The 25766-nt window shown below is 38.2% G+C and overlaps 2 protein-coding genes across 2 annotated transcripts; both read left to right on the plus strand.

Annotated features, from left to right (window-relative positions):
* The first annotated feature begins 257 nt into the window (after positions 1-257).
* Positions 258-14286, plus strand: LOC108710401 (extracellular calcium-sensing receptor-like). Its single transcript, XM_041585653.1, has 6 exons — positions 258-343; positions 7086-7377; positions 8078-8908; positions 10837-11064; positions 13172-13295; positions 13376-14286. The coding sequence occupies exons 1-6, from the start codon at positions 258-260 to the stop codon at positions 14284-14286; spliced, it is 2472 nt and encodes an 823-aa protein (XP_041441587.1).
* A 1423-nt stretch (positions 14287-15709) lies between these two features.
* LOC108710402 (extracellular calcium-sensing receptor) lies at positions 15710-25241 on the plus strand. The gene is made up of 6 exons (XM_041585654.1): positions 15710-15738; positions 18763-19054; positions 20429-21247; positions 23597-23824; positions 23929-24052; positions 24331-25241. The coding sequence occupies exons 1-6, from the start codon at positions 15710-15712 to the stop codon at positions 25239-25241; spliced, it is 2403 nt and encodes an 800-aa protein (XP_041441588.1).
* The last annotated feature ends 525 nt before the right edge of the window (positions 25242-25766 follow it).

A 25766-nucleotide genomic window follows, 5' to 3' on the forward strand; every position in this document is an offset into this window, starting at 1 on the left:
CTGAAGTGGTAAAAAGATGAAATATTTATTGGGTTGTAAGCAAAATGGGGTGCAAAATGGGAAGTGCATAATAAGCCCTCCCTCTCCCCCCATTAAATTGCCTATAGTCAGACAACACCAAACGCAACACACAATTACTTATCTTGACTCATGTTTTAGACCTACAGAAAACCTGTTTGTGTGAGAGTCTTTTTCTCCATATTTTGGCTTTATACTGCATAGCTTATATAAGATAGGGATAAGTCTTAGACTGATACATGGAAGAAATTGAGGTGAGATGGTTGGGGGATGGAACAAATACAGTAAGCCAAAGAATCTTTCTAGCTGAGCAGAGCCTACTATGGTGAGTACTGCTAGAGATACTGGAAGTGTGTCAGAAGAAAGGAAAACATTTTATACCAAGCAGACATTAATGTTTGATGCATTTTCCAATGGAGGATGGGAGGACAAACATACCCACTATTGTGCAAATCATAGCAGTGGGATCAATATGGATTTCTTTCTGATAAAGGAGGTTTTAATGGAGACTGAGGAGGTCTTGGTAGATAATTCAGAACATCTTCCCTGTTGAGAGCCTTGACTGTCCCTAAAAGGTAAGGGGTGGTGGAGGATGAGTGCAGATTCCCAGGAGGGAGAGGAGAGGACATTCCTTTTTTAAGCACTCCTTCAGTGCAAGATATGAAGAGTAGTCTTTCATTATGTAGAAGTGCAGTGGGGGAAGTCTGAAGAAGTCATTCCATGCCTTCTTCCACTAACCAGCTGTTTTCAGGAAACAGAGGCAAATAAGTTATCCCATGCTTTTTTCAACAAGCTATTGGTTACACTGGGCAAAGGTCTTAAAGGTCTTATATAAAGACCTTCAGTATACATTTTCTGAGGAGAGCCTCTGATGATGGGTAAACATAGGATACGGATCGGAGAGACACCAAGTAAGCATTGATGATCTTTATCTTTTCCTTCAATTATCGACATACACAAGATAATTTCTCTTTTTATAGTGTGCACTTTTAATGTGGGAAATGTGATGTAATAACAGGTCTACCCTAGTTGTAAAGTGCTACTGACCCACTCTTACCTGAGCATCTCTCAGAAACTATCCGCACCTTGTGTTCTTCTGTGTAGCAAAGGATCCAGTCACAGAGAGGTTTCTTTGCAGCACTAACTTGTTTATTAACAGGGAACCGGTTGATAGAAATATATACAGTTGCTTTGGTTGAGGCAAATACAGAGGCGACAATTACAATCCCTCTGAGGGGTAGAGCAAACAGTGTATAAATCACCACACTTCTGGGCAATTCCTCTCTTAGTACAAAGTACCTTCACACAGGGATCCTCAGCCTGGGGTCTTGTCTCTTGGCACTCTACCTGGTCCTCAACTCACCCTCTGATGTTCCTGCTCTAGTGGCTTACATACCACGGGTTCCTAACCCCATTATTCCTCCTTGTTGGAGCAGAAGCTGCTCACTAACTCCCCTGAGCCTTCCTCCTGCTCCTAGAGTGACTGTAGCAAATTTGATCACTAACGGTCCCAGGAAAGACCTTGAATACATAGGGCTATACCCCTTTATACTTTTAAATGCTTCCACCTGTTGGGCAAACCTTGAACTGGAATGGGCCCAGGAAAAGGGACGTTGCTGCCTGGGTGAATTAGAGAACCACCAGGTCCAATTTAAGTGACCAAAAACAGGGCAGACTGCCTGAGCAGGCCATACCTAAATTCCAGGTGCTCTACAATTGTAACAAATGGGATATTCTCATGAAGGGAAGGCAGGTGCTTTTAAACTGTCTCTAAAAGCCTCAATGAGAATTTGGGTCAAAAGGTTCTTGAAGATCTTATAGTCATCAAATTATATAACAATGGTACTTTAAACCAGAAAAAAATCAAATTATATATGGTACCTTGGATGTATGTTGGAGGTGCAATGAACAAAAAGGCTCATATGAATATAGATGGTATAAATGCAAAATGCTAAAACTATATTGGAACCAAGTACAACATACAGCAGACTCTATAGCAGACATTTTTGCAGCTAGCATGCATAAAGGTACAGGTATGGGATCCGTTATCTAAAAACCTGTTATCTAGAATGCTCTGAATTAACGAGAAACCTTCTCCCATAGACTCCAATACAACCAAATAGTCAACATTTTTTAAAAATGATTTACTTTTTCTCTGTAATAATAAAACAGTCACTTGTACTTGATCCCAACTAAGATATAATTAATCCTTATTGGAAATAAAACCAGCCAATTGGGTTTATTTAATTTTTACATGATTTTCCAGTAGACTTAAGGTATGAAGATCCAAATTACGGAAAATCTGTTATCTGGAAAACCCCAGGTTCCCAGAATTCTGCATAACAGGACCCATATCTGTATAATAATTACATTGATTGGACTAAGACTAACCTAAGTATTTGTTCTGTACATAATATGAACATTTTTGACTAACAGTATCAACTTTGTCTCTGTACTGTATTAATATTTTGTAAAATACTGGCATAATATAAATGTTACCAGATAACCAGACAATATTATTCCATTCTTTTTGTTCTATGTTTCTTGTCTGTAATTTTGTTATTTACCCCTTTTACCTTTTATTTTTTCTGTACCCCTCATCTTATTTTCTTGATAAAAATAGAGAAAACGGAATTAAAATGGCATTAGTGTCTGAAAGGTTGAGCGCAAGCCTGTGATACCTATTGACACAACCTGTCGTGGGAACCTTGGCATTATCATCATGTCCAGGGTGGCAGTAGCTCCAGGGTTCCCCAGAGCAAGGGGCGGTCCTGGCCATTTTGCCGCCTCAGACGGCCTTCGTTCTGCCCCCCTTCCCCACGGCACTCACATTTTCAGTGCCGGAGGGGGTCTGGGGCATCCACGTGGCTATTTTGCAATTATGCTCTCTGCACTAGAAGAGCTGAATTTCCAGGTTGAAATTTACCAGGAGTGGCGTTTTTGCCGCCCCGTGCAACCAGGGGGGACGCTGACGCCTGAGGTGAGTTTCTCAACTTGCCTCCTTGGTGAAGCGCCCCTCTCCCAGAGTCAATAGACACAACTGTGCACATTTCATGAGAAGGGAAGGGTGGAGGCACTAGCCAGAAGTTCATTGGGGATATTTGGATGGAAGTGTCTTTAATAAAATGCATCAATGCAAACACAGCCTTGGGTCATGTTTAGTACAACCAGACATGAAGTCATTAATCAGGGTTCAGTGCCCCTACTCATAATGACTTGCATTTTCATTACCACACCAGTGAAGCAGGAGACTCACAGTATATACAGAATGTGCAAAGGTCCATACGTAATTGCTGAAATGAGACCTTAGGGAACATCTCTGTTGATTGTCTATAAGTAGAACATAATTATTTTACACAAACACATTTATATATACTGTATATATATATCCAGATAGGCGCTGATGCACCACTTTACATACACAGGTAAAATGAGGTAAGGAGCAAGTGCCGCATACAAGTTGTTGTAGAGAGATGAAGGAGCTGAGCTACAGTGCAGGGAGGGCAGAGAGAAGTTCTTTTCTGTTGGTGTTATAGTTTTCATTCCATAATGTGTGTGTTATATACTGTATATACAGTATACTGACAGCTGGTTCAGGTTGAGGAATGCCCTGGCAGGTGATGTTGTGATGGCTAATTCTATTAATGCTATGAAGAATGGCTTAGATGATTTCTTGGACAAGCAAAATATCCAAGGCTATTGTGATCTTAAGATCTGCTTATAGTATAGCAACTGATATATACAGTGTATAGATAGGTCTGGTATTCATTTGGAGGGTTGAACTTTTTTAACCCAACTAAGTAACCTTGTTATGAGCTAAGGGGTCCAGCCTGAAGGGTTGGGGTGAGTGCTTATTTGTGTATTGGGTACCCCTGGAACTATAGTAGGATGACTGTTACCCCAATGTTTCTATATATCTGTAACCTGGTTATGAGCTAAGGGGACCCAGTCTGAAGGCCAGTTAGGGGCAGATTTGGGGTGAGTGTTTATTTGTACCCTGGGTACCCCTGGAAATATAGCAGGGTGACTGTTACCCCAATGTTTCTATATATCTGTAACCTTGTTATGAGCTAAGGGGGCCCAGCCTGAGTGTTTATTCGCTGTCATGGGTACCCCTGGAAGTTATACTATTTCTGTTACCTCATTTTGAGCAAAGGTGCCCTCTTTTAACAAATGTTTGACTTAGGGGGCTTTAATCTGTACTCAGATAACTCAACAGGCTTTAATAAAATACTAAAATATTGCAGTTGATTAGAATATATTAACAGGTCAGAAATTCTCTAGTGATGAGCAATATGTTTCTCCAAGTTTCGCTGCAAAAATGATGCCCATGGGTGAAAAACTTGCTGTGCCACATGTCAAAAAAAATGTGGTTGCCCATAGACTTCAAAGCATTTTGGCAAATTTTTGCTGTTTCGCAAATTTTACGCTTATCACTACGGCATATTCTGAATGACAGTTGCACTAGCTCACCCCAAACCTCATGGCTAACTGGTACTTATAGGGCATTTTAGTCAACATGAAGCCCTAGCAGGAGATAGAACCTAGAAACACAAACCTAATACAATATTGTAGGTAGGAAAAAAAGATTAATTTTACTTTCCATCTGTCACTATTTGTCTCACAGAATGTGACTGATAGTTAGGAACTAAATGAATACATGACTTTTATTTAATTATGCAGGCGTGACAATGCATGTTAATTTACCATCCAGTAATTTAGGAAATGACCTTAGCCTCCAACCATTATGAAAGCTCAACATTTACCTTACATACATTCTATAATGGATTTTATATAGACTTCTCTTAGGACATTGGTTTTACTTTTTTTTTTTTTACTAAGGGCCCCTTAGCTCATAAGAAGGTTGGAAATACATTGTATAAGAAAACAACCCAGAATATCACCTCAAAAAGTCATATTCGAACACTGGCTTCCAAGAGTATCCAAGATTGCAAATGGACATTCTTCCCAGTTACCCACCCTACAGTTAGGGAACTGCTTCCATATAATGTAGTGTTATAGAAATGTTCACCAGTTTTATCTGTACCAAAGCTGCCAGTAGGTAGCATTATCTCAGCTCTATTTGAAAGCATACATCTCAGTGATATGTGTACTATATCTGTGTAAGTTTAACATTCATTCTCCTTGAATTGCAGGCTGACATGTTATTTCTACAGAACATTTCTGCATTTTATCCTAACACATGCTGCCCCTGCCTACTGTTTAGACTATAACCAACCTATATTGGGCTCTCAAGGGATTTTGGTACCTGGAGATCTTCTCATAGGGGCAGTGATTCCTATCCACGTTGACAGTTTGTTCCCCTTGGTCACCTATAAAGAGAAACCATCCTCAGATATTTGCACAATGTAAGATTTTAGAGCTTATTTATGTTCAGTTGCAATACGGCCCACCAACTATTGCTACTGTGGTTGCACAAATCTTTGTAGCTACATACTTTTTTATTTTATATATTCATCATTAAAATGTCATAATGTCTGCTATAATATAATGTGATACATAAAAGAGGAGTTGAGGAAGCACTTAAAGGCTAAATATAAGTAAAATGGAAGTGCAACTGATCTGGCCAAGTTTACTACAAACATACCAAAGAGAGTGGATTGATCAGTGCACATTCCCTGGTCTCCTGCTGCAGGGTCGGCCTGGGGGGGCCCGGGGCCCACCGGTAGTGATGGGCGAATTTGCGCCATTTCCCTTCGCTGAAAAATTTGCGAATTTGGCGCGAAATTCGCGAAATGGCACGAAATTCGCAAAACTGCGAAACGGCACCAGCGTCTAGTTTTTGACGCCGGTGCCCGTTTTTTGACGCCGGCGCCCGTTTTTGACGCCTGCGTCCGTTTTTTCGAAAAACACATTTTTTGACGTGGGCGAATTTTTGCCGCGAATTTTCGCGGGCGTTTCGCGAAGTTATTTGCTGGTGGCAAATCGCGCAAATTCGCCGCGAATTTGCGCCTGGCGAATAAATTCGCCCATCACTACTCACCGGGGCTGCTTCCTCAGGGCACGATCACTGTGCTTTTGCAACGACTGGCTGGTTGCGGCAGATGAGAAGAAGAGTCGCAGGGTGCAGATCTGGGCTAGCGGGCCCACAAGAGACGGGGGCTCACCAGGTTTTTTACCAGTGTCCCACCGGCCCAGTCCGACCCTGTCCTGTTTCATTTAGTATCTCTATTTAGTATCTTTTTAATTATTTACTTATTTAAATTATTAATTATTATTATTATTTAAATAATTTAATTATTTATGATTATTTAATTATTTCATTTAGTATCTGTGCATGTACTTACATTTTCAAAAACAAAGATTGTTATTTACAAAGTTGTGATCATAAAATTGTCAAGCCACCCTACCACGTCAAGGTATACACCATATGGTTCTAACTATTTACCTCTGCTCATATACTGAAAAGGTTGGTACTTGCCTGCATGGCTGCATTTCTTGGAAAAAGTGTCTCCTGCCTAAGACACTGGTCTCACAGTGCTTGATCCTTCCCTACCATAGGCATTTACAAAAGAGAGATTACCAAGACCAAATCATTGGTTCACCAGGCTTCCACTTGAGGCTTTTATAGGAGATTTTATATAAGAATCGAAAATTTGTTGGAAGGATGTTGAGTTAGCCAGCATAGGGCTATATTCAATTCAGTGAGAAAAAGGTTTATCACATAAAAACTCATGGACCAGATTCGATTTGAGATGCAATTCAGCAAAACTTATCTCACAGTTTGACTTGAAAACTCAATTAAAGTCTATTGGAAAAAAACAAGAACAGAACTTGGAGAAAAGTATTTTCTCCATGAATTGAATCTCATCCATGACTTTTCACGTGATAAACCATGAGATAACTTTTTCTCACTGAATTGAATCTGGCCCATAGTCTCAGAAACAAAACATTTAAAAGGAGACTTACTGATCACTCATGAGTATTTAATATTTTTGAATACACTACTTTTCCTAGAAGTGTTTAGAGTCTAACTAAAAGGTTTATGATTAGCTTTGCTAACTGACAAAGCTTGACTGAAGATGTTTAAACTTTTGACCATTTAGGTTCCGCCTTGAATTCTATCAGCAGTTCCAGGCCATCAGATTTGCTGTGGAAGAGATCAACAAAAGCCCTGACCTTCTACCTAACATTACCTTGGGTTTCTATATCTATGACTCCTGTGCTGTTCTGCAGAGAGAGTTGGTGGGAACACTCTGGATGCTCACTGGTCTGGACCGAGAGATACCAAATTACTGCTGCCAGGAAAAACCTGCTCTTACTGCTGTCATCGGCCACTCAATGTCCACCTACTCCATCCTTATGGCTCAAATCTTGGGACTGTACAAGTTTCCACAGGTAAAGAAAGGGGTCACTAGGAAGTTTACATATGCTGGATGTAGCCTTAAACTTTTAAGAAATTAATTAGTTTGTCCATACCTTTTCCATACCTAAGATTTTATTTTTCAATTTTCCAAAAAATAAGAATTTACAGTAACAAGGAAGAAAGGAAAGAAAAGGAGGAAAGGAGAGAGGGAGAAAAGGAAAGAGAGTGAGGCAAGGGTTCCAATTATATCATGACTTTGTCCATACCTTGAACAAGATCCAACTTCACCATGTAGATAACTATTGATATAGTAATATGGCTCCCTACTGGAACTGAAAAGAATAACCATGAACTGCCCAAAGTGCTTAACACATGAGAAGCCCCTTAGGGTTCTCTCACCAAAACTCCAGTGACCTTGATCATTTCCCATTGTTGTTGAAATGCAATTCAACTAAATATCATGTAAAGCCTGCCAGTAGCATTGAATAACTCAGTTTAAAGCAACACAGGGAGCATCAAGGTTATAAAAACTTTACAGGTCACTTTTTACTGGTTCGCTCAATACCCTGGAAAAAAATGTGTTCCACTATGTTTTTTTCATGGTATTAATGGTCATAATTGTAAAATGTCAAATAAGCAACATTTAGGGGTCTATTTATCATGCTGTGTAAAAAGTGGAGGCCCCATAATGTTTCACTACACTTTTAACACTGGTTATCTTTTTATCTACAGATCAGCTACTTTTCTACCAGTTCTCTCTTGAGTGAAAAAACACAGTTTCCCAGCTTCTTTAGAACTGTCCCAAGTGATGACTTTCAGTCCAGGGGGCTGGCTCAGATGGTTTTGCATTTTAAATGGAAATGGGTGGGACTCATAGCTTATAATCATGATTATGGCACTGAGGCAATAGAGGTCATCAAACGGAAGGTCATGAAAGAAGGAGCTTGTGTGGCTTACACAGTGTATATTTCCAGCAACCTACTCTACCAAAATCTACACACCATTGTTAAAATGATAAAGGAGTCAAGTGCCAATGTTATAATAGCCTTCTCAATTGATATCTACTTAACTCCCCTCCTGAATGAGATGCTGAAACAAAATGTAACTGGTAAAACGTTTGTTGCCAGCGAGGCTTGGTCCATTTCAGACATTTTAGCAGTGGAAAAATATTCTTCCTTACTCGCTGGAACTATAGGTTTTGCATTCTACAGCTCTACAATTCCAGGGTTTCAAGAGTTCCTCAATTCCATTAATGTCTACAATACACCAGGAATATATTGGACACAAAAGTTATGGGAAGAAGCTTTTGGCTGCACATTTATTAACCAGAACAACCTTACTGATACACTGAATAATTTTAAAAAACAATGTACAGGAGAAGAAAATCTAAATTCTGTTCAGAACAACTATAATGATGTGTCCAGATTAAGAGCTTCCTATAATATCTATACTGCAGTGTATGTGATAGCAAAAGCTCTGCATGACCTCAGTCATTGCCAAGCCACAGATGGACCATTGGTTCAAGATCATTTTTCAGATAGAGGACATTTTGAACCATGGCAGGTACAATAATACACCTATTATCATTTAGTACAGACTTTTGTATACATTAGAACAAAAGAGATTCCGCCTAAATATTGGGAAGGGGTTTGTTACAGTGAGAGCTGTGAAGATGTGGAATTGTCTACCTGAATCAGTGGTACAGGCTGATACATTAGATAGGTATAAGAAGGGGTTGGATGGCTTTTTATCAAGTGAAAGAATACAGGGTTTTGGTCATAGTACAAGTTGATCCAGGGACTGGTCCTATTGCCATTTTATAGTCAGGAAGGATTTTTTCCCCCTCTGAGGCAAATTGGAGAGGCTTCAGATGGGTTTTTTTTTGCCTTACTCTGGATCAACCGGACAATAGGCAGGTTAAAAAAAAGTTAAAAGGTTGAACTTGATGGACGTGTGTCTTTTTTTCAACCTAACTTACTATGTTACTATCTGCAGTGGCACATTATCAATATGACATCCACATCCACAAATAGGAAGAGGGAAGAGTTGCCAAAGATCATAGGTGTAAACCTATAGCTGTAAACGAACTACATAAAATCGAGTGTTCGGTCAAAGTCAGAGAGCTCTTGCATCAGGCAGCTTATTTTTAGGTTTCTTCAAGGTTTCACCTATTCTACCTATTCACATGGTAAATGTTATTAACCCCAATTCATGCAGGGCCATTGATGAGGCTGGTAAGAAGATCACATCAGAAATGTCTTTGGTTTCATTACTATATTATTGAATTTTACTAAGGACTTTATTAACTATATTACGTTAAAACCTGCATCTGCTAGGTAACCTTCCTGAAACAAGATTCTACCTGAGCACATTTCAGCATTAGTGCAAGCTTTTTAATCTTAAAAAGGTACAAATCTTCCATCTACTTGAGAGTTGTGCCTATTTTGTCTACTGATGCATTAAACTGAACATATCCAACCCATCAGATATTCTATAATGCTTTAGTCCTATTGGCTGACGTTTTTGTGATGTCAAAAACACAGCAAAAGTACTCTTCCCATAAGAAATTGATGATAATGTGCCCTGGGCTTGGTGCACACTTCAGAGATAAAAACTTTAGAAACATAAAATAGATATAGAAAAACCAATGTAAATCCATGTCCGGTTATGGAGCAGAGACCATCCATGTTAAACCTAAACCATAGGAGCATTTATAACACCTTTACAATTAAGCCCATTAATTATTTTTTTTCAGTACACTTTAGTACAGTGATCCCCAACCAGTATCTCGTGAGCAACATGTTGCTCTCCAACCCCTTGGATGTTGCTCCCAGTGGCCTCAAAGCAGGAGCTTATTTTTGAATTCCTGACTTGAAGGCATGTTTTGGTTGTATAAAAACCAGGTGTACTGCCAAACAGAGCCTAAATGTAGGATGACAATCCACATAGGGGTTACCAAATGGGCAATCACAGCTCTTATTTGGCACCCCAAGAAAAATTTTCATGCTGGTGTTGCTCACCAACTCCTTTTACTTCTGAATGTTGCTCACGGGTTCAAAAGGTTGGGGATCCCTGCTTTAGTACATCAATCCAGGAGAACCCCACTATATCTATGACCCTGCCATTATTGATAAAATGAAGAGTAACATTGCACTTTGTGCCTATTTAAAGATTGAAGAGCACCTCCGTTGAGACGAACCACAAATTGTCCAGAATAAAATGTTTATCCATAATTAAAACCATAATGTAACTTACTATTGTACTTTGTAAATTCAAGAAACATTGATCAGCCTTTTGATTTGAGAAGATACAACAGACATTTCCTTGCTTATAAAAATATAAAGTCACACCCATTCTTGTGGCCACAAATATAAAGGACTTGTCAAATAAGATTTAGTATGATTAATTTAGATCCCAGTGTCTCATTGCATCTTTTTTCTTTTACTTTTGGAAAAATGTCCATGATTTAATGTGCTTTTTCCCTTTTGCAGTTACTGGAATATTTTAAGAATGTTCGAGTAAAACTAAAAAACAGTCGAGAAGTTTTCTTTGATAAGGATGGAAACCCACCAGCTGTGTATGACATAGTAAACTGGCAGCTAGGATTGGATAGAACCAGCAAGCAAGTTAAAGTGGGAAGCTACGACACTTTGAATTCTTCTGGGGTCATATTCAGCATCAACAAAAAGTTAATGTGGGGGCCTACAGCTAATCAGGAGGTAGGTGATCACATATGACCTCAACTTTGCATCCCATCAAGCTTGAAAGTAAGTAAGGTACAAGGAGGCCAATAAATCATGCAAAGAAGCTATAAGGCAAGCTAAAATTGATATAGAAAAGGATATTGCAGCAAGCAGTAAAAAAAATCAAAAATTATTTTTTAAATATGTTAATAGTAAAAAAAATTAAGCAGGATGGGGTGGGACCCTTACTATCAGAGGGGGGTCAGCTGGTTGATGAAAACAAAATAAAAGCGTAGATTCTGAACTCATATTTTTCATCTGTCTACACAAATGAGGAACCAGTAAGTGAAGGTTTCCTTCTTAATAGTCCCAATTCTAGTAATACAACTAATGATGCATGGTTCACACATGATGAAATTCAAAAGAGACTAGAAGAGACTAGAACATGTTAAGATTAACAAAGGTCCGGGGCCAGATGGTATTCATCCCAGGATACTAAGCGAGCTTGGCTCTGTGATTGCCAAACCTTTTTACTTAATTTTTCAGGATTCATCAAGTTCTGGCATAGTGCAGAGAGACTGGTGAATTGATAATGTGGTGCCTCTATTCAAAAAAGGATCCCGTTCTCAGCCTCAAAACTATAGGCCAGTTAGTCTGACGTCAGTGGTAGGATATGCTTTTCGAAGGGTTACTAAAGGATAAGATACTGGACTTCATAGCAAATCATAATACTATGAGTGTGTTTCAGCATGGTTTTATGCGTAATATATCTTGCCAGACTAACTTAATTTCTTTTTATGAGAAAGTAAGTAGAGACCTCGATTCTGGGATGGCAGTGGATGTGATTTACTTAGACTTTGCTAAAGCATTTGATACAGTGCCACACAAAAGGTTACTGGTTAAATTAAGGAATGTTGGCCTGGAACATAGTATTTGTACCTGGATAGAGAACTGGCTAAAAGATAGACTACAAAGAGTGATGGTAAATGGAACATTTTCTAATTGGACCAGTGTTGTTAGTGGAGTACCGCAGGGCTCTGTACTAGGTCCCTTGCTTTTCAACTTGTTTATTAATGACCTGGAGGTGGGCATTGAAAGTACTGTTTCTATTTTTGCAGATGATACTAAATTGTGCAGAACTATAGGTTCCATGCAGGATGCTGCCACTTTGCACAGTGATTTGTCTAAATTGGAAAACTGGGCAGCAAACTGGAAAATGAGGTTCAATGTTGATAAATGCAGGTTATACACTTTGGCAAAAATAATATAAATGCAAGTTATACACTAAATGGCAGTGTGTTGGGCGTTTCCTTAAATGAGAAGGATCTAGGGGTCTTTGTAGATAACAGATTGTTTAATTCTGGGCAGTGTCATTCTGTGGCTACTAAAGCAAATAAAGTTCTGTCTTGCATAAAAAAGGGCATTAACTCAAGGGATGAAACATAATTCTGCCTCTTTATAGGTCCCTAGTAAGGCCTCATCTGGAGTATGGGGGCAGTTTTGGACTCCAGTCCTTAAGAGGGATATAAATGAGCTGGAGAGAGTGCAGAGACTAAGTGCAACTAAATTGGTTAGAGGGAGGGAAGAGTTAAATTATGTCAAGGTTGGGGCTGTTTTCTCTGGAAAAAAAGCGCTTGTGAGGGGACATGATTACACTTTACAAGTACATTAGAGGACATTATAGACAAATAGCAGGGGACCTTTTTACCCATAAAGTGGATCACCGTACCAGAGGCCACCCCTTTAGACTAGAAGAAAAGAGGCCACCCCTTTAGACTAGAAGAGGCCACCCCTTTAGACTAGAAGAAGCAACGTAGGTGGTTCTTCACAGTGAGGTTGGGGAATGCACTGCCGGGTGATGTTGTGATGCTGGTTCAGTTAATGCCTTTAAGAATGGCTTGGATGATTTTTTGGACAGACATAATATCACATGCTATTGTGATACTAAGCTCTATAGTTAGTATAGATATGGGTATATAGAATTTAATTAAAAGTAGGGAGGGGTGTGTGTATGGATGCTGGGTTTTCATTTGGAGGGGTTGAACTTGATGGACTTTGTCTTTTTTCAACCCAATTTAACTATGTAACTATGTAAGTGCAATTAATTGTCATTGGTTTGATAGTAGACTTTATTCCTTTCAAGATTCCGATATCTGTTTGCAGTCAGACTTGTCCAGTGGGGTTCAAAAAGGCAATAATAGAAGGAGAGCCAGTGTGCTGTTATAATTGTGTTCCCTGTGCCCAAGGAGAGATCTCAAGTCAGTCAGGTGAGTTAAACATTAGGAGCTGCATGCACTTAACATTGCAGAGACAGTATCTGGATATCATTGCTATTTTTAATTTTCAGATTCCAATGAATGCTGGAAGTGTCCCTGGGACATGTGGCCAAACAGTAAAAGAGAAAGATGCTTTCCAAAACCTAATGAATTCCTTTCCTACGAGGATTACTTGGGGACCACCCTGGCAGCAATCAGTACTTTATCCTCTCTAGTTCCAATTTCTGTCTTCAAACTTTTCATTAATTATAAATGCACCCCAATTGTGAGAGCCAATAACTATTCTATGAGCTGTATTCTCTTAGTATCCCTGTCTTTGTGTTTCCTCTGTGCTTTGGCTTTCATTGGTTACCCCCAACCTGAGATGTGCCTTCTACGTCAGGCTGCATTTGGCCTCATCTTTACCCTCTGTGTATCCTGCATTTTGGCCAAAACTATTATTGTTGTTTTTGCTTTCATGGCCACTAAACCTGGGAGCAGCCTCAAAAAATGGACAACGCCTCAAGTGCCCTACATGATCATCACCATTTGCACTTTCACACAACTCATTCTATGTGTTATTTGGTTGTCTTTCTCGCCTCCTTTCCCACAATACAATATTGAAGCCAAACCAGGTATTATTGTTGTAGAGTGCAATGAAAATTCTCCATTTGCCTTTTGGTGCATGCTGGGATATCTTGGATTTTTAGCCTCTGTCAGTTTCACTGTAGCTTTCCTGGCCAGGAGGCTCCCTGACAACTTCAATGAAGCCAAATTAATAACATTCAGTATGTTGGCCTTCCTCAGTGTCTGGGTGTACTTTATTCCAGCCTCTCTCAGTTCCCAGGGCAAGTATACTGTTGCCATGGAGATCTTTGCAATTCTTACTTCCAGCTGGGCTCTTCTGCTCTGCATATTCTTCCCGAAATGTTTCATTATATTGTTCAGGCCCGCCAAGAACTCCAGAGAAAACTTTATGCGTAAACAGGCTGGTACCACATAAGAAAATCATTCTAATTATTATTTTACTATTTGGGTCAGATTCTGTTCCATGAGAAAATTATTTTACAGGTTATCATGTGAAAACGTATGGATGAGATTCAATTTGAATTTCTCCTAATTCAATTTCATTTTTTTCCCATAGACTTCAATAGAGTTGTCGTGATAAAAAATTTTTCAAGACAGTTATTCTCATTGAACTGTGTCTGGCTCTATGGGAAAATTGAATAAGGAGATATGTCTATTTCATTTAATTGAATCTGGCCCTTTGCCTAAATAAACATTTTAGTGATGTATTTATTTTATCTGGGCACATTTCCTCACAAACCAGATCATCTTATTTGGGTGGTGTTATTTACCCATCTAAATTAACTTGAATTGCACTTTTCCTTGTGTTTTCGTAGACAACTCTGTTTTTTTTTCAAATAATTTAATTTAACTTCTCATGTTGCTAGCCTGAATTCCAGTTGAATTCCATTGTGAGTTACGGTAGACAGTTAGAGCTGACTGGGTTGGCCAAATGCCTCATGTTTTAGTCTGAATGACCAACAACACTTTATCACAGGGTATGACTCTTCTCATTGCATGCTAGGTGCCTCATAAATATACTATTGGGCATCCAGTGTGGTTGAATTGGTCAAAATGTTTAATTTGGCATTGATACCTTATTCCAGCTGCTTTCTAGGCAGAACACCATTATACTGTAACCCTCTTTCTCAGTTGGACCTTCACAAGGCAGTGGAGGAAAGGGTCAAAGAAACTGGCTATAACTCTCAACATGTTAATCATTTAAATAATGACTGGGCACCAATGAGTCTTACTAAATATAACATATATTGAACAGTGCATAGGCATTTCTCGAGTAAAACAATGAATGAAGCAAAACTGAGGATAAGGGGTATAGCAAAGGTCTTACAGTAAACACTTAGGAGATGGAACATAGTCTCACCACTCAGACACAACTCCATGTAATGGGTGCACTCCAGTAGAAGCCTCTCAGGGATAACACTAGCCCAGATATTTTTTTCAATCTATGGTCCCTACACTTCAATGGCAGTCCATGCCATGGAGATCTAACTCCACCCTACTACACCTTGGTACTGCTCTGTCTAAGTTGACCTGTTGAGGTTACAACATAAACAAAAAAGATTGGAGAGCGCCCATAGTGTAGGTTGTAATAGAGACACATACAATTTATTGCTATAAAACATGCTGAAAAAAGTAGTCGTATTTAAGGCATATCAGGCAAACTGTAGCTCTCAAATATCAAGCCGTTCCCTTATTTTACATCAGTGATAGACTGCTGTTAGCGTTAGCATTTTTCTATTGATTGTCTTTGATAAAAAAATCATAATCATAACATAATTCTATGAAGGATAACTTATGCCAAGCAAATCTAACTGGCAATTCTGGAGAAGTAAGTCGACATGACAAAGAAGGATCAACGTGGCTTAATGTAAAGTCATGGGCACAGAGAAGTAGAGAACAATATCAATTTAGGTAAATCTGTGTTTTAAAAATCTAAAGACTATAATAAACATGGTTGTCTCTATGCAGAGTACAAATGTGTATGCATTACAATTAATTTTCTATCTGAAAAATGTTATAGCTATTTTAACCAGAAAAATGCCAGCAGCACACCGAGTCTGGTTGTAGTTGTGTTCAAAGATGAAAATTTATTAAACCCATATGCAAGAAGGCAATGTTTCGAGCCTACCAGGCCCTTTATCAAGGCTCGAAACGTTGCCTTCTTGCATATGGGCAAAACTACAACCAGACTCGGTGTGCTGCTGGCATTTTTCTGGATATTGTTTTGACCCAGTGACAGGAGTGGGTCTCACAGTACAGCACCTGGCACTACAAAAGTGTGATTTGGGGAGGTGAGCGCTCCACATAATTGAGCCTGTATAGCCATTTTAACCAGTCATGGGATTCTAGCAGTGCCTCGTCTAAACAAAAGAGTCAGCTATAGTATCTTACAATATAACTTTATTGCCCATGCTATAAAATAAATATTAGTTACAGACAGCTAGAATCCTGAGACTAGGAGAAAGCATCCAGATGTGATCACCTCTACTCAACTCATACTCAATCCACCCCAATGGGACAGGGACCCTGGCAGGGGTGCCTAAAGTTCTTTCACCAGCACTCATGACTGCCATCTTTGAATTTTCCCATAATGGCCAATCCCCACAAAGACTAGGAAGGTTCCCTTTAATTACCCCATGACCAACAAAAAATGGAGGAGGAGATTTATTTCATCCAAACCTGCACATGTCCTGCTTCCACATCCAGTCTACAACAATAAGAGAGGAGATTATGAATAGGCAACTTCTTTAAAGGGAAAAGTAAGGTCTGCATGCATGTAAGGAGTTTTACTATTGATGGGCGAATACATTTGCCAGGCGCGAATCCGTGTTGAATTTCCTCATTTCCCTACCAGCAAATACATTTGCGAAATTTAGGCAAAAATCCAGTGCAATAAACAAAATTGTGCATAAAAATGTTTGCACGTCAGAATTATTCAGACACCTATTGACTTTAATGCGTTTCACAAATTTTTTGCAGTTTCCCGAATTTTGTGGTCATTTTGTCCAGATTCGCCCATTACTAAGTTTTACCTATGTTTTATTGTATTGTGAATAATTAAAAGTAGCAGATAAGTAACAATAAGTGACAGCATCCCTAAAGGTTGGGTTCTGGTTAGATCTCTCCCCCAGTCAGCTCTGAGAAATTGGACCAAAGTTTGTAGAGCATAAAGTAGAGCAAGAACCACTGTGTAACTTCTGCAGAGCTAGTAGCCAAAGTTAGGGGCAAAGGGAGTAGTTATAGTAGTAGTAGTGTATGTTAATGAAGTGTATGTTAATGTATGCAAAGTGGCGGTCCAGACCACTGCAAAGAGTGAGGCAGGGACACAGGGGCACTCTATTTCTGCAATAAGCCAGAATCCGTCTCAGATTTGTTGAGGTCCTGTATAAGTCAATAGGAGAGGCACCTATCCAAAAGTTCAACTTGACCTTAGTACCTTCTATTAACCAGGGTTTTGGAGGGGGGAAATACTACATTATATGGATTATTCCTTATTTATCAATGGGAAAAAGACAGAGTTCACTATTTGATGGAGAATGACACTGAGTCAAAAATAACTTTTTTTTGGAAATAATTTATAGTTTTAGGTTTCATTTTTTTTCAGCTTCCTTTGGATACACCTTGTACCTGTACTCAACATATGTCTATTTTTATTTAACTATTATGTATCTATGAAATGATATCTATGATGACTGTCTGAATCTGCAGGTGAACATACACTGCATCTCTATGGAGTTCCAGGGCCAACATATAATTAGTTTAATTGTACCTAAGGGAGACACTAAGGGCCTCTGTGTATATTCACACTCCTAATATACTATATATATACATATATATATGGAGAGCAGCAAGAACTGACAGTATGTGCAGGCAGGCAGAATGAGGTAGGTATATAGTTATATTCACATTGTAAGAGAAAACCCAGATAACAGAGCTGTGAGGTTAGTACAGTTATAGCAGGAATTGAAGCTGTAAATGTAGATTTGTTGTGTGTGTGGGTGGGTGGGTGTGTGTTTTTGGTAGGACTGAATGTTGTACAGGAAGAGCAGAGAAGCTGTTATATAGAGAAGGAGGCAGCAGACCCATTTGTTATAATATTATTGGATTATTAAAATGATGAACTGATGATGAGAGGAAGAGTGTGTGAGGGTGAAGGCTGTGTGAGTTCATGGATATGTTTCCTAGTTTTAAATCTCCAGCAAATTATTTTCCTTAATACCTAAATAGTGTGTTGCCTTCATGAATACCAGGTGGCAATGCCAACGTCATTGTCTCTAGACCTTAAGGATTAGAACTCTCATTATTTCACAGTAACGCACACATTCTCATTGCGTTGCAGGTGGACATCCCATTTATACAGAACATTTTTACATCTGATCCTGACATACCAAGTCCCTGCCTCCTGTTGCCATTGGGACCTTCTTAATTTGGACCAGAATGGGATTCTTGTGCCTGGGGATATTCTAATAGGTGCAGTGATTCCTATTCATGTCGGCAGCCTTTCTTCTATGGCCACCTATCAAGAAAAACCACCTTCAGTTATCTGTACAATGTAAGTTACTTACTGGAGGGGTGGGTTTGCATCATTTTTGTACTATAGACTAAGGAATGTAACTGGGAAGAATTTTGTTGCCAGCTTTTTCTACTTGGTGAAGGATCTGAGGGTACTAAAAACAATACTAAAAAGGGACATTATTCAAACAGGACAGATTCAGACGTATTGAAGGTAACTGATCAACATTAGCCAAGTCAAGATTTATTCTTTATTCTTTGCAGATTATTAGCCTCCTGTTGTTCTTTGAGCTAATAAATCATAATGTCTTTGCATTTTCTGTTTTTTTTTGTACATGAATAGTAGTCAGAGTAAAATTCTTGACTGTTTACCCTGCAGGTTCCTTATTGAATTCTATCAACATTTCCAGGCCTTAAGGTTTGCAGTGGAGGAGATAAACAAAAACCCAGCCCTCCTTCCTAACAAGACCCTGGGTTTCTATGTCTATGACTCTTGTGCAGCTCTTAGAAGGGAGATAGAGGGAACACTGTGGATTCTGAGTGGTAGGAGCCAGGAAATACCCAACTATTGCTGCAGACAAAATCCTCCTCTAGCTGCTATCATCGGCCACTCAAAGTCCACCTATTCCATCCTCATGGCTCACATCCTAGGATTGTACAAATATCCACAGGTGGGAAAATTTAAGATAAAATCTAGAAATGTTTTAAAAATGACCATAGGGACTCTCTATTACTATCTCATAAGGATTTTAATTGCATGTTCTTAAATTTTTTTTAATGTGGATGTATCTCGGATCAGGCTTATAACCATGACATAATGTAGTATATTGTAAGCATACACTTTTAAGTAGACCCTATTTAAATGAAACCATTTGAAATGTTTGCACATACACTATTTAACACCGTTCTTTTATGTTGGAAACTACTACATTATTACACAATATATTAATCATACAATTTTAAGAAAATAGTGAATTTGATTTATTTTATATACAAACCAATGCACCAACCCAGAGGTTTGGTAGCCCTATAACATTAATAACGTGTGATCTATGTTTTCAAAGTTGTCTACAAGAGCCCCCCATCTTGTTAAGCCACAATTTGTGTGCCAGTTGCACTGCACATGGTCAGTGTGTTGAGCTGCAGTGGTCAAAAATGTATGCTCCGGTGCTGATAATTAATTATGAAGCACAATGCAATGGTTTCTATGTTGCCATATCATCATCATCATGATCATCATCATCATTTAATTATATAGCGCCTTCAAGATACGTAGTGCTTCCATATAATGTAAATCTGAACTATTTAGGCTTTTATGATAAATTCTATATTGTGTATTATGTATATTGTCAGTCCCAAACCTCCAATAACAGAGAGCAACCAGTTAAAGGTGCAGTAAATAATTGAAAATTATATGGGGAGCTTCTGTGGAGGCACAGATCTTCATCTCCAAAGGGCCATGGAGTCCTTGGACTGGCACAGAAGCCAAAAACTCATGGAGTAACATGTCAAAACTAAGGAGCCAATTTACTAAAATTCTATTTTTTTCACAAACTGTATTTTTTCACTAAACAATCATGTTTCTTCAAACAAGTGTAAAAGCCTACGAATATTCTCCAACGCAAAACTTCAGCAAGTAAAAGCAGTCAAGGTCCCATACAAGTCAAAGGGAGCTGCGCTGATTCTATTGCACCTTTCTTTTAGACTTTTAGAGGTTATCAGATTTTTTTTTGCTATTAATTATCCGAACATTTTTTTTGATGTTTTAGAGATATTCGGATTTCTTTTATTCGTATTTTATTTTTCAAAGTTTTTTTCCGTTCATACTTTTTATTTTCAGATCTTTGAATAACTTTCATGGCATTTGTGGTTTCAAGAAGCTCTAATACTAATACAATTCAACCTTTAATAAATAGGCTTCTAATTATTTGCTGAGCTGTAGTTCTCCTTTGAAAAATATACAGTAATATGCATTTTAGCATTCTTTTTGTGATAAAAACTGTATGTGAACCCTGCTATAAATTTATGTACATTTTCATCCTCAGATCAGCTACTATTCAACCAGCTCTCTCTTGAACGACAGAACGCTCTTCCCCTCCTTTTTCAGAACCGTCCCAAGTGATGCCTTTCAGTTCAAGGGACTGGCAAAGTTGGTGCTGCATTTCAAGTGGACATGGGTGGGGCTGATAGCTACTAATGATGATTATGGTAATGAGGCAATAAAGATCATCACTCAGGAAATAGTAAAAGAAGAAGCATGTGTTGCCTACACAGTATACATCACATCCAACCTGGTCTCCAGAACAATAACAAACATTGTAAATATTATAAAGGAGTCAAGTGCAAATGTGGTTATAGCCATCTCGGTTGGTGCTTACTTAGCTCCACTTCTGGATGAGATGATTAAACAGAATGTAACTGGGAAGAATTTTGTTGCCAGTGAAGCTTGGTCCATTTCAAACCTTTTATCATCAGCAAAATACTCCCCCATTCTCTCTGGAACTATTGGTTTTGCTTTTCAAAGCTCAACAATTCCAGGATTTCAAGACTATCTCAATGTCATTAATCCTTACAACACCCCAGGCATAACCTGGGTACAAATGCTCTGGGAAGAAACTTTTGGTTGTACATTTTCTGTCCTGACCAACCAAACTATGGCCATGAATAATATTAAAAAAAAATGCACAGGAGAGGAAAGTCTAGAAGGCATTCAAAATGCCTATAATGATGTGTCCAAATTAAGAGCTTCCTACAATATCTATACTGCCATGCATGTAATTGCCCAAGCTCTGCATGACTTCAGCCAATGCCAGCCATTATTTGAAGATTATTGTTCAGATTCAGGAAGTTTCAAACCACATCAGGTAAAAGAAAGTACATCAAAATGTGTCTTTATTAACACATATATATTAAAACTTAGCGACTCTTGTTTTATGATGTTTTGTCCTATTTTTAAGATGCTATCTCTCAATACAGATATGGGATCCATTATCAGAAAAACAGTTATCCAGAAAACTCTGAATTATGGGAAGGTTAACTCCCATAGACTCTATTTAAGTTAAAAAAAATCAGAATGTTAAAATATATTTCTCTTTAATAACAAAACAGTATCTTGAACCTGATCCCAACTAAGCTAGAACATTTTTCCTTATGTAAGATAGTCACAAGACAAGAAAAGTACATTGATAGTATTAGTAATGGAAGTGGAATTGGATGCACCTGACGTTCAAGGCTATTGATTTAAGAACATACAGACTGTGTTAGACAACAAAGCACCACTTTTACCAAGAGAACTCGTAAGTGAAATTTAAAACTAAGAGTTAACATTTTATACTCTCCCCTTCCCTTTGTCCTACAGTCAGTACAGTAATTTAAGGCTGTCCTAAAAAAAGTACAAACCTGTCTTGCTAACGCCATTTTAGCAGATCAGATTTAGCTAGATTTTAAGCCCTTAATATAACTCCCATTCTCATGCCACTTTAAACCATGAAACTTTTTGCCACTGGTACCTTTTAAACTAATGTAATAAAGGACACCCAAGCCAACTTCTACCTCAACTGACCTGTTACAACTACAGAGTAGTGCAACAACAAGGATAACCCCAAGTATCTTTCATGATGCATATTTAAAACATTGGCCGGACATTACTTGAATGTTAGGAATGTTACTGTTAGGACTATGCAGAGCACTTTTGTTAACCACACTGACTCAAGGTTTAAAGTGAGGATGTCTTCTTCTTAGCACAATGTTCTAGGTCAGGGGTCCCCAACCTTTTTTACCAACATTCAGTTGTGGAGCAACGCAAAAATAAAAAATGTTCCTGGGTGGTGATTCCTGGGTGGCCCCTATATGGACTGGCAGTCTACAGGAGGCTCTGCTTTGCAGTACATCTGTTTTTATGCCTCCGAGCCTGGAATTAAAAAACATCCAAGGGGTTGGTGAGCAACATGTTTCTGAGCCACTGGTTGTGGATCACTGTTCCAGATAATGGAAGGATCTGGTTTACTCTTACTTATTTAGTAAATGTATGATTGTAAGCCTGTTGTGTTTATGTTTAAAATCAAAGGACACATAAAAAGTTGGTCTTATTTGTTTTGGATTTGCTTAATTGAGCACTACTGAATGTTAATTTGTCTTGTTTATGGATAAAGGATGAATATTTTGGGTACCTGAATAAAATACAGGGGCATTCAGGACTATTATAAGAACTCTTACACTCAGACTTGTTAATGCATTTTTAAAAACATGCTAAAGGCATAAAATTAATGTTTTGTGTTTATATGCATTTTTGTAAATTTTGCAACAGTGTGTACTTTATTTATTATAATACACACGTTTCAGTGAGTCATGTGATGGAAATGACAGCACTAAGCTCCAATTATAACCAATGACATCACAAAGCATTTTTAATAAGGATAAAATTTATAGGATATTCATGGTTCTTGTTTATTATAATGGAATAAGTTGACTTTGCTTTTAGGTGTGCTCAAACCTGTGTCTGAAACTCACACCTTAAGCATAAAAAAAACTCCTGTGTGTAAGAGCCCTAACTCTAACTAGAAAAGGGAGGAGTTCCAAAGCATTGGGCTTTGACATGCTCGACACCCCATGTTTTCTTTTAAGCTCCTACTATTTTATGAGACATACTGTACCCGAGAATAGTTTGTTACAAACCAAACACGGTTTCATTCAGCACAGGTATGGGATCCTTTATCTGGAAACCCATTATCCAGAAAGTTCTGCATTATGGGAAAGCCGTCTTCCACAGACTCCATTTTAATCAAATAATTAAAATTTTTGAAAATGATTTCCTTTTTGCATGTAATAAAAAGACTGGACCAAATACTTGGTCCAAATTAGGATGCAAAACTGTAAGGTTTAATTAATATTATTTTTTAAAAACATTTTTTAAAATACTTTTTTTTAGTAGATTTAAGGTATGGACATCATAAGTTACAGAACTATCTATTATTCAGAGAACCCCAGTTCCATTCTGTATAACAAGTCTCATTTCTGTACCTTCATCTAATTCTTGGTTCTTGTTACTCATCTTAATCTTTTTTCTTTCATACTGTATGTAAAGTTCTAGTTAATTGTACGTACTTAAAATGTTACTGGTCAAAATCGAATTCTTCTTTTTTAGCAATGCCATAAAGATAACCAGCTGAACAATTCATGATATAATGTGTTGTTTTTTTTTGTCCTTTCTGCAGTTACTACATTATTTTAAGAACGTCCGGGTAAAGCTAAGCAACAATAGGGATGTTTTCTTTGATAAGTATGGAAACCCACCAGCTGTATATGATATAGTCAACTGGCAGGTTGGGTCAGATGGTTCCATAAAACATGTGAAAGTTGGAAGCTATGACACTCTGAATTCTTCTGGAGATATATTTAGCCTTGATACAAGTTCACTAAGTTGGGGGACAGTAAATCAGGAGGTACATCATCATAACAATCTCTGTATTGTATCAGTGGCTTTAAAGATAAAGTGTTAAGATTCCAGAGATCCAATACATGTTTCGTTTTGTTTTTCTTTTTTTAGACTCCACGTTCTGTGTGCAGTTACAATTGTCCAATAGGGTTTAAGAAATTAATAAGGAAGGGAGAACCTGTGTGCTGCTATCATTGTGTTCCCTGTGCTGAAGGAGAGGTCTCTAATCAGACAAGTGAGTGACCCACAATAAATGTCTCAAACAATAGTGAAAAGTATTGAATGTTGTCTACTTGAGCTTTACATAGCTTCATTCATTAGATACCATAATATTCTGCATGTTGAATAAGTACTCCTTATAATCCTTAAAACAACTTCATTTCTGGTGACGTAAATGATTTGGTAAGTAATCCTTACAAGTTATCATATATACTTTATGGTCTGTGGTCATATATTCATAATAAGCATGCAACATTAAATATAATTGATATTTATATATGATTGCAATTTCAGATTCCATTGAGTGTTGGAAGTGCCCCTGGAACATGTGGCCCAACAGTGCTAGAGACAAATGCTTTCCTAAACCCATTGAGTTCCTTTCCTATGAAGATCACCTGGGGTTGACCCTAGCAGCTACCAGTGCTTTCTCCTCTATGGTGCCAATGTCTATTTTTCGTCTTTATATTAATTATAAAGACACCCCAATTGTGAGAGCCAATAACTATTCAGTGAGTTGTATTCTCTTAGTATCGCTGTCTTTCTGCTTCCTCTCTGCTTTGGCTTTCATTGGTTACCCCCAACCTGAGAAATGTCTTCTACGTCAGGCTGCATTTGGCCTTGTCTTTGCCCTCTGTGTATCCTGCATTTTGGCCAAAACTATTATTGTTGTTTTTGCCTTCATGGCCACTAAACCTGGGAGCAGCCTCAAAAAATGGACAACTCCACGTGTGCCCTACATGATCATTACTATCTGTACCCTTGTACAATTCATTATGTGTGTTACTTGGTTTTCTATCTTTCCTCCTTTCCCACAATACAATACTGAAGCCAAACCTGGAATCATTGTTGTAGAGTGCGATAAAAACTCTCAGTTTGCCTTTTGGTGCATGCTGGGATATCTTGGATTTTTAGCCTCTGTCAGTTTCACTGTAGCTTTTCTGGCCAGGAGGCTCCCTGACAACTTCAATGAAGCCACATTTATAACGTTCAGTATGTTGGCCTTCCTCAGTGTCTGGGTGTACTTTATTCCAGCCTCTCTCAGTGCCCAGGGCAAATTTACCATTGCCATGGAGGTGTTTGCTATTCTGACTTCCAGCTGGGCCATTGTGGTTTGCATGTTCCTCCCAAAATGTTTCATTATACTGTTTAGACCAGAAAAGAACTCCAGAGAAAACATCATGGGCAAATGGAAAGGCACAAAATAAAACCTCTTAAAAACACCATTCATTTCAATTGTTTACTTTAATGAATATTTTAATACGGTTGTATATTGATTTTGTCCCAGACCAGATAATTGGTTAACTACATTTTTATTTTCATTAATTTGTTCAGTAGTATTTACCTCTCTAAAACTGCAACCTTCCTTATATTACCCTTATATTTATATGTGAAACATTTCTAATAGAATAATCTTGTGTAATATTCCATATTGTCAGGTTACATTTTATTTCACTTTCTATGAGTGAAGGCAGAACTTGACAGTTGGCTGGGTTGGCCAAATACATTGTATCTAAATGACAACAGTGTTATGAAAAAAACTGGTGCAGACCTAATCTGAGCCTTTCTCAGCAGGATCTGGGTGTATCGAACAGTCTGGCCTAACTGAATCCAAACCCTATAAATTGGGAACAATTTATAGCATACATCGCTAATTTCATCAGCAATTTCCGTCCATGATGATCGTATCGATTTGGTTTGGGATTCGCCTGTATCTGGTTAGAATTCAGCCA

This window comes from Xenopus laevis, chromosome 3L, assembly GCF_017654675.1.
Source record: "Xenopus laevis strain J_2021 chromosome 3L, Xenopus_laevis_v10.1, whole genome shotgun sequence".
Classification (NCBI taxonomy): Eukaryota; Metazoa; Chordata; class Amphibia; order Anura; family Pipidae; genus Xenopus; species Xenopus laevis.

Excerpts from the sequence above, each read along its gene's own strand:
- LOC108710402 (XM_041585654.1), top strand. The coding sequence starts at position 15,710 with ATGACAAAGAAGGATCAACGTGGCTTAAT. Across the intron at positions 19,055-20,428 it reads GATTGTACAAATATCCACAG|ATCAGCTACTATTCAACCAG; the intron begins GTGGGAAAATTT and ends TTTCATCCTCAG. Across the intron at positions 23,825-23,928 it reads GGGGGACAGTAAATCAGGAG|ACTCCACGTTCTGTGTGCAG; the intron begins GTACATCATCAT and ends TTCTTTTTTTAG.
- LOC108710401 (XM_041585653.1), top strand. The coding sequence starts at position 258 with ATGGAAGAAATTGAGGTGAGATGGTTGGGGGATGGAACAAATACAGTA. Across the intron at positions 344-7,085 it reads GCTGAGCAGAGCCTACTATG|GTTCCGCCTTGAATTCTATC; the intron begins GTGAGTACTGCT and ends TTGACCATTTAG. Across the intron at positions 7,378-8,077 it reads GACTGTACAAGTTTCCACAG|ATCAGCTACTTTTCTACCAG; the intron begins GTAAAGAAAGGG and ends TTTTATCTACAG.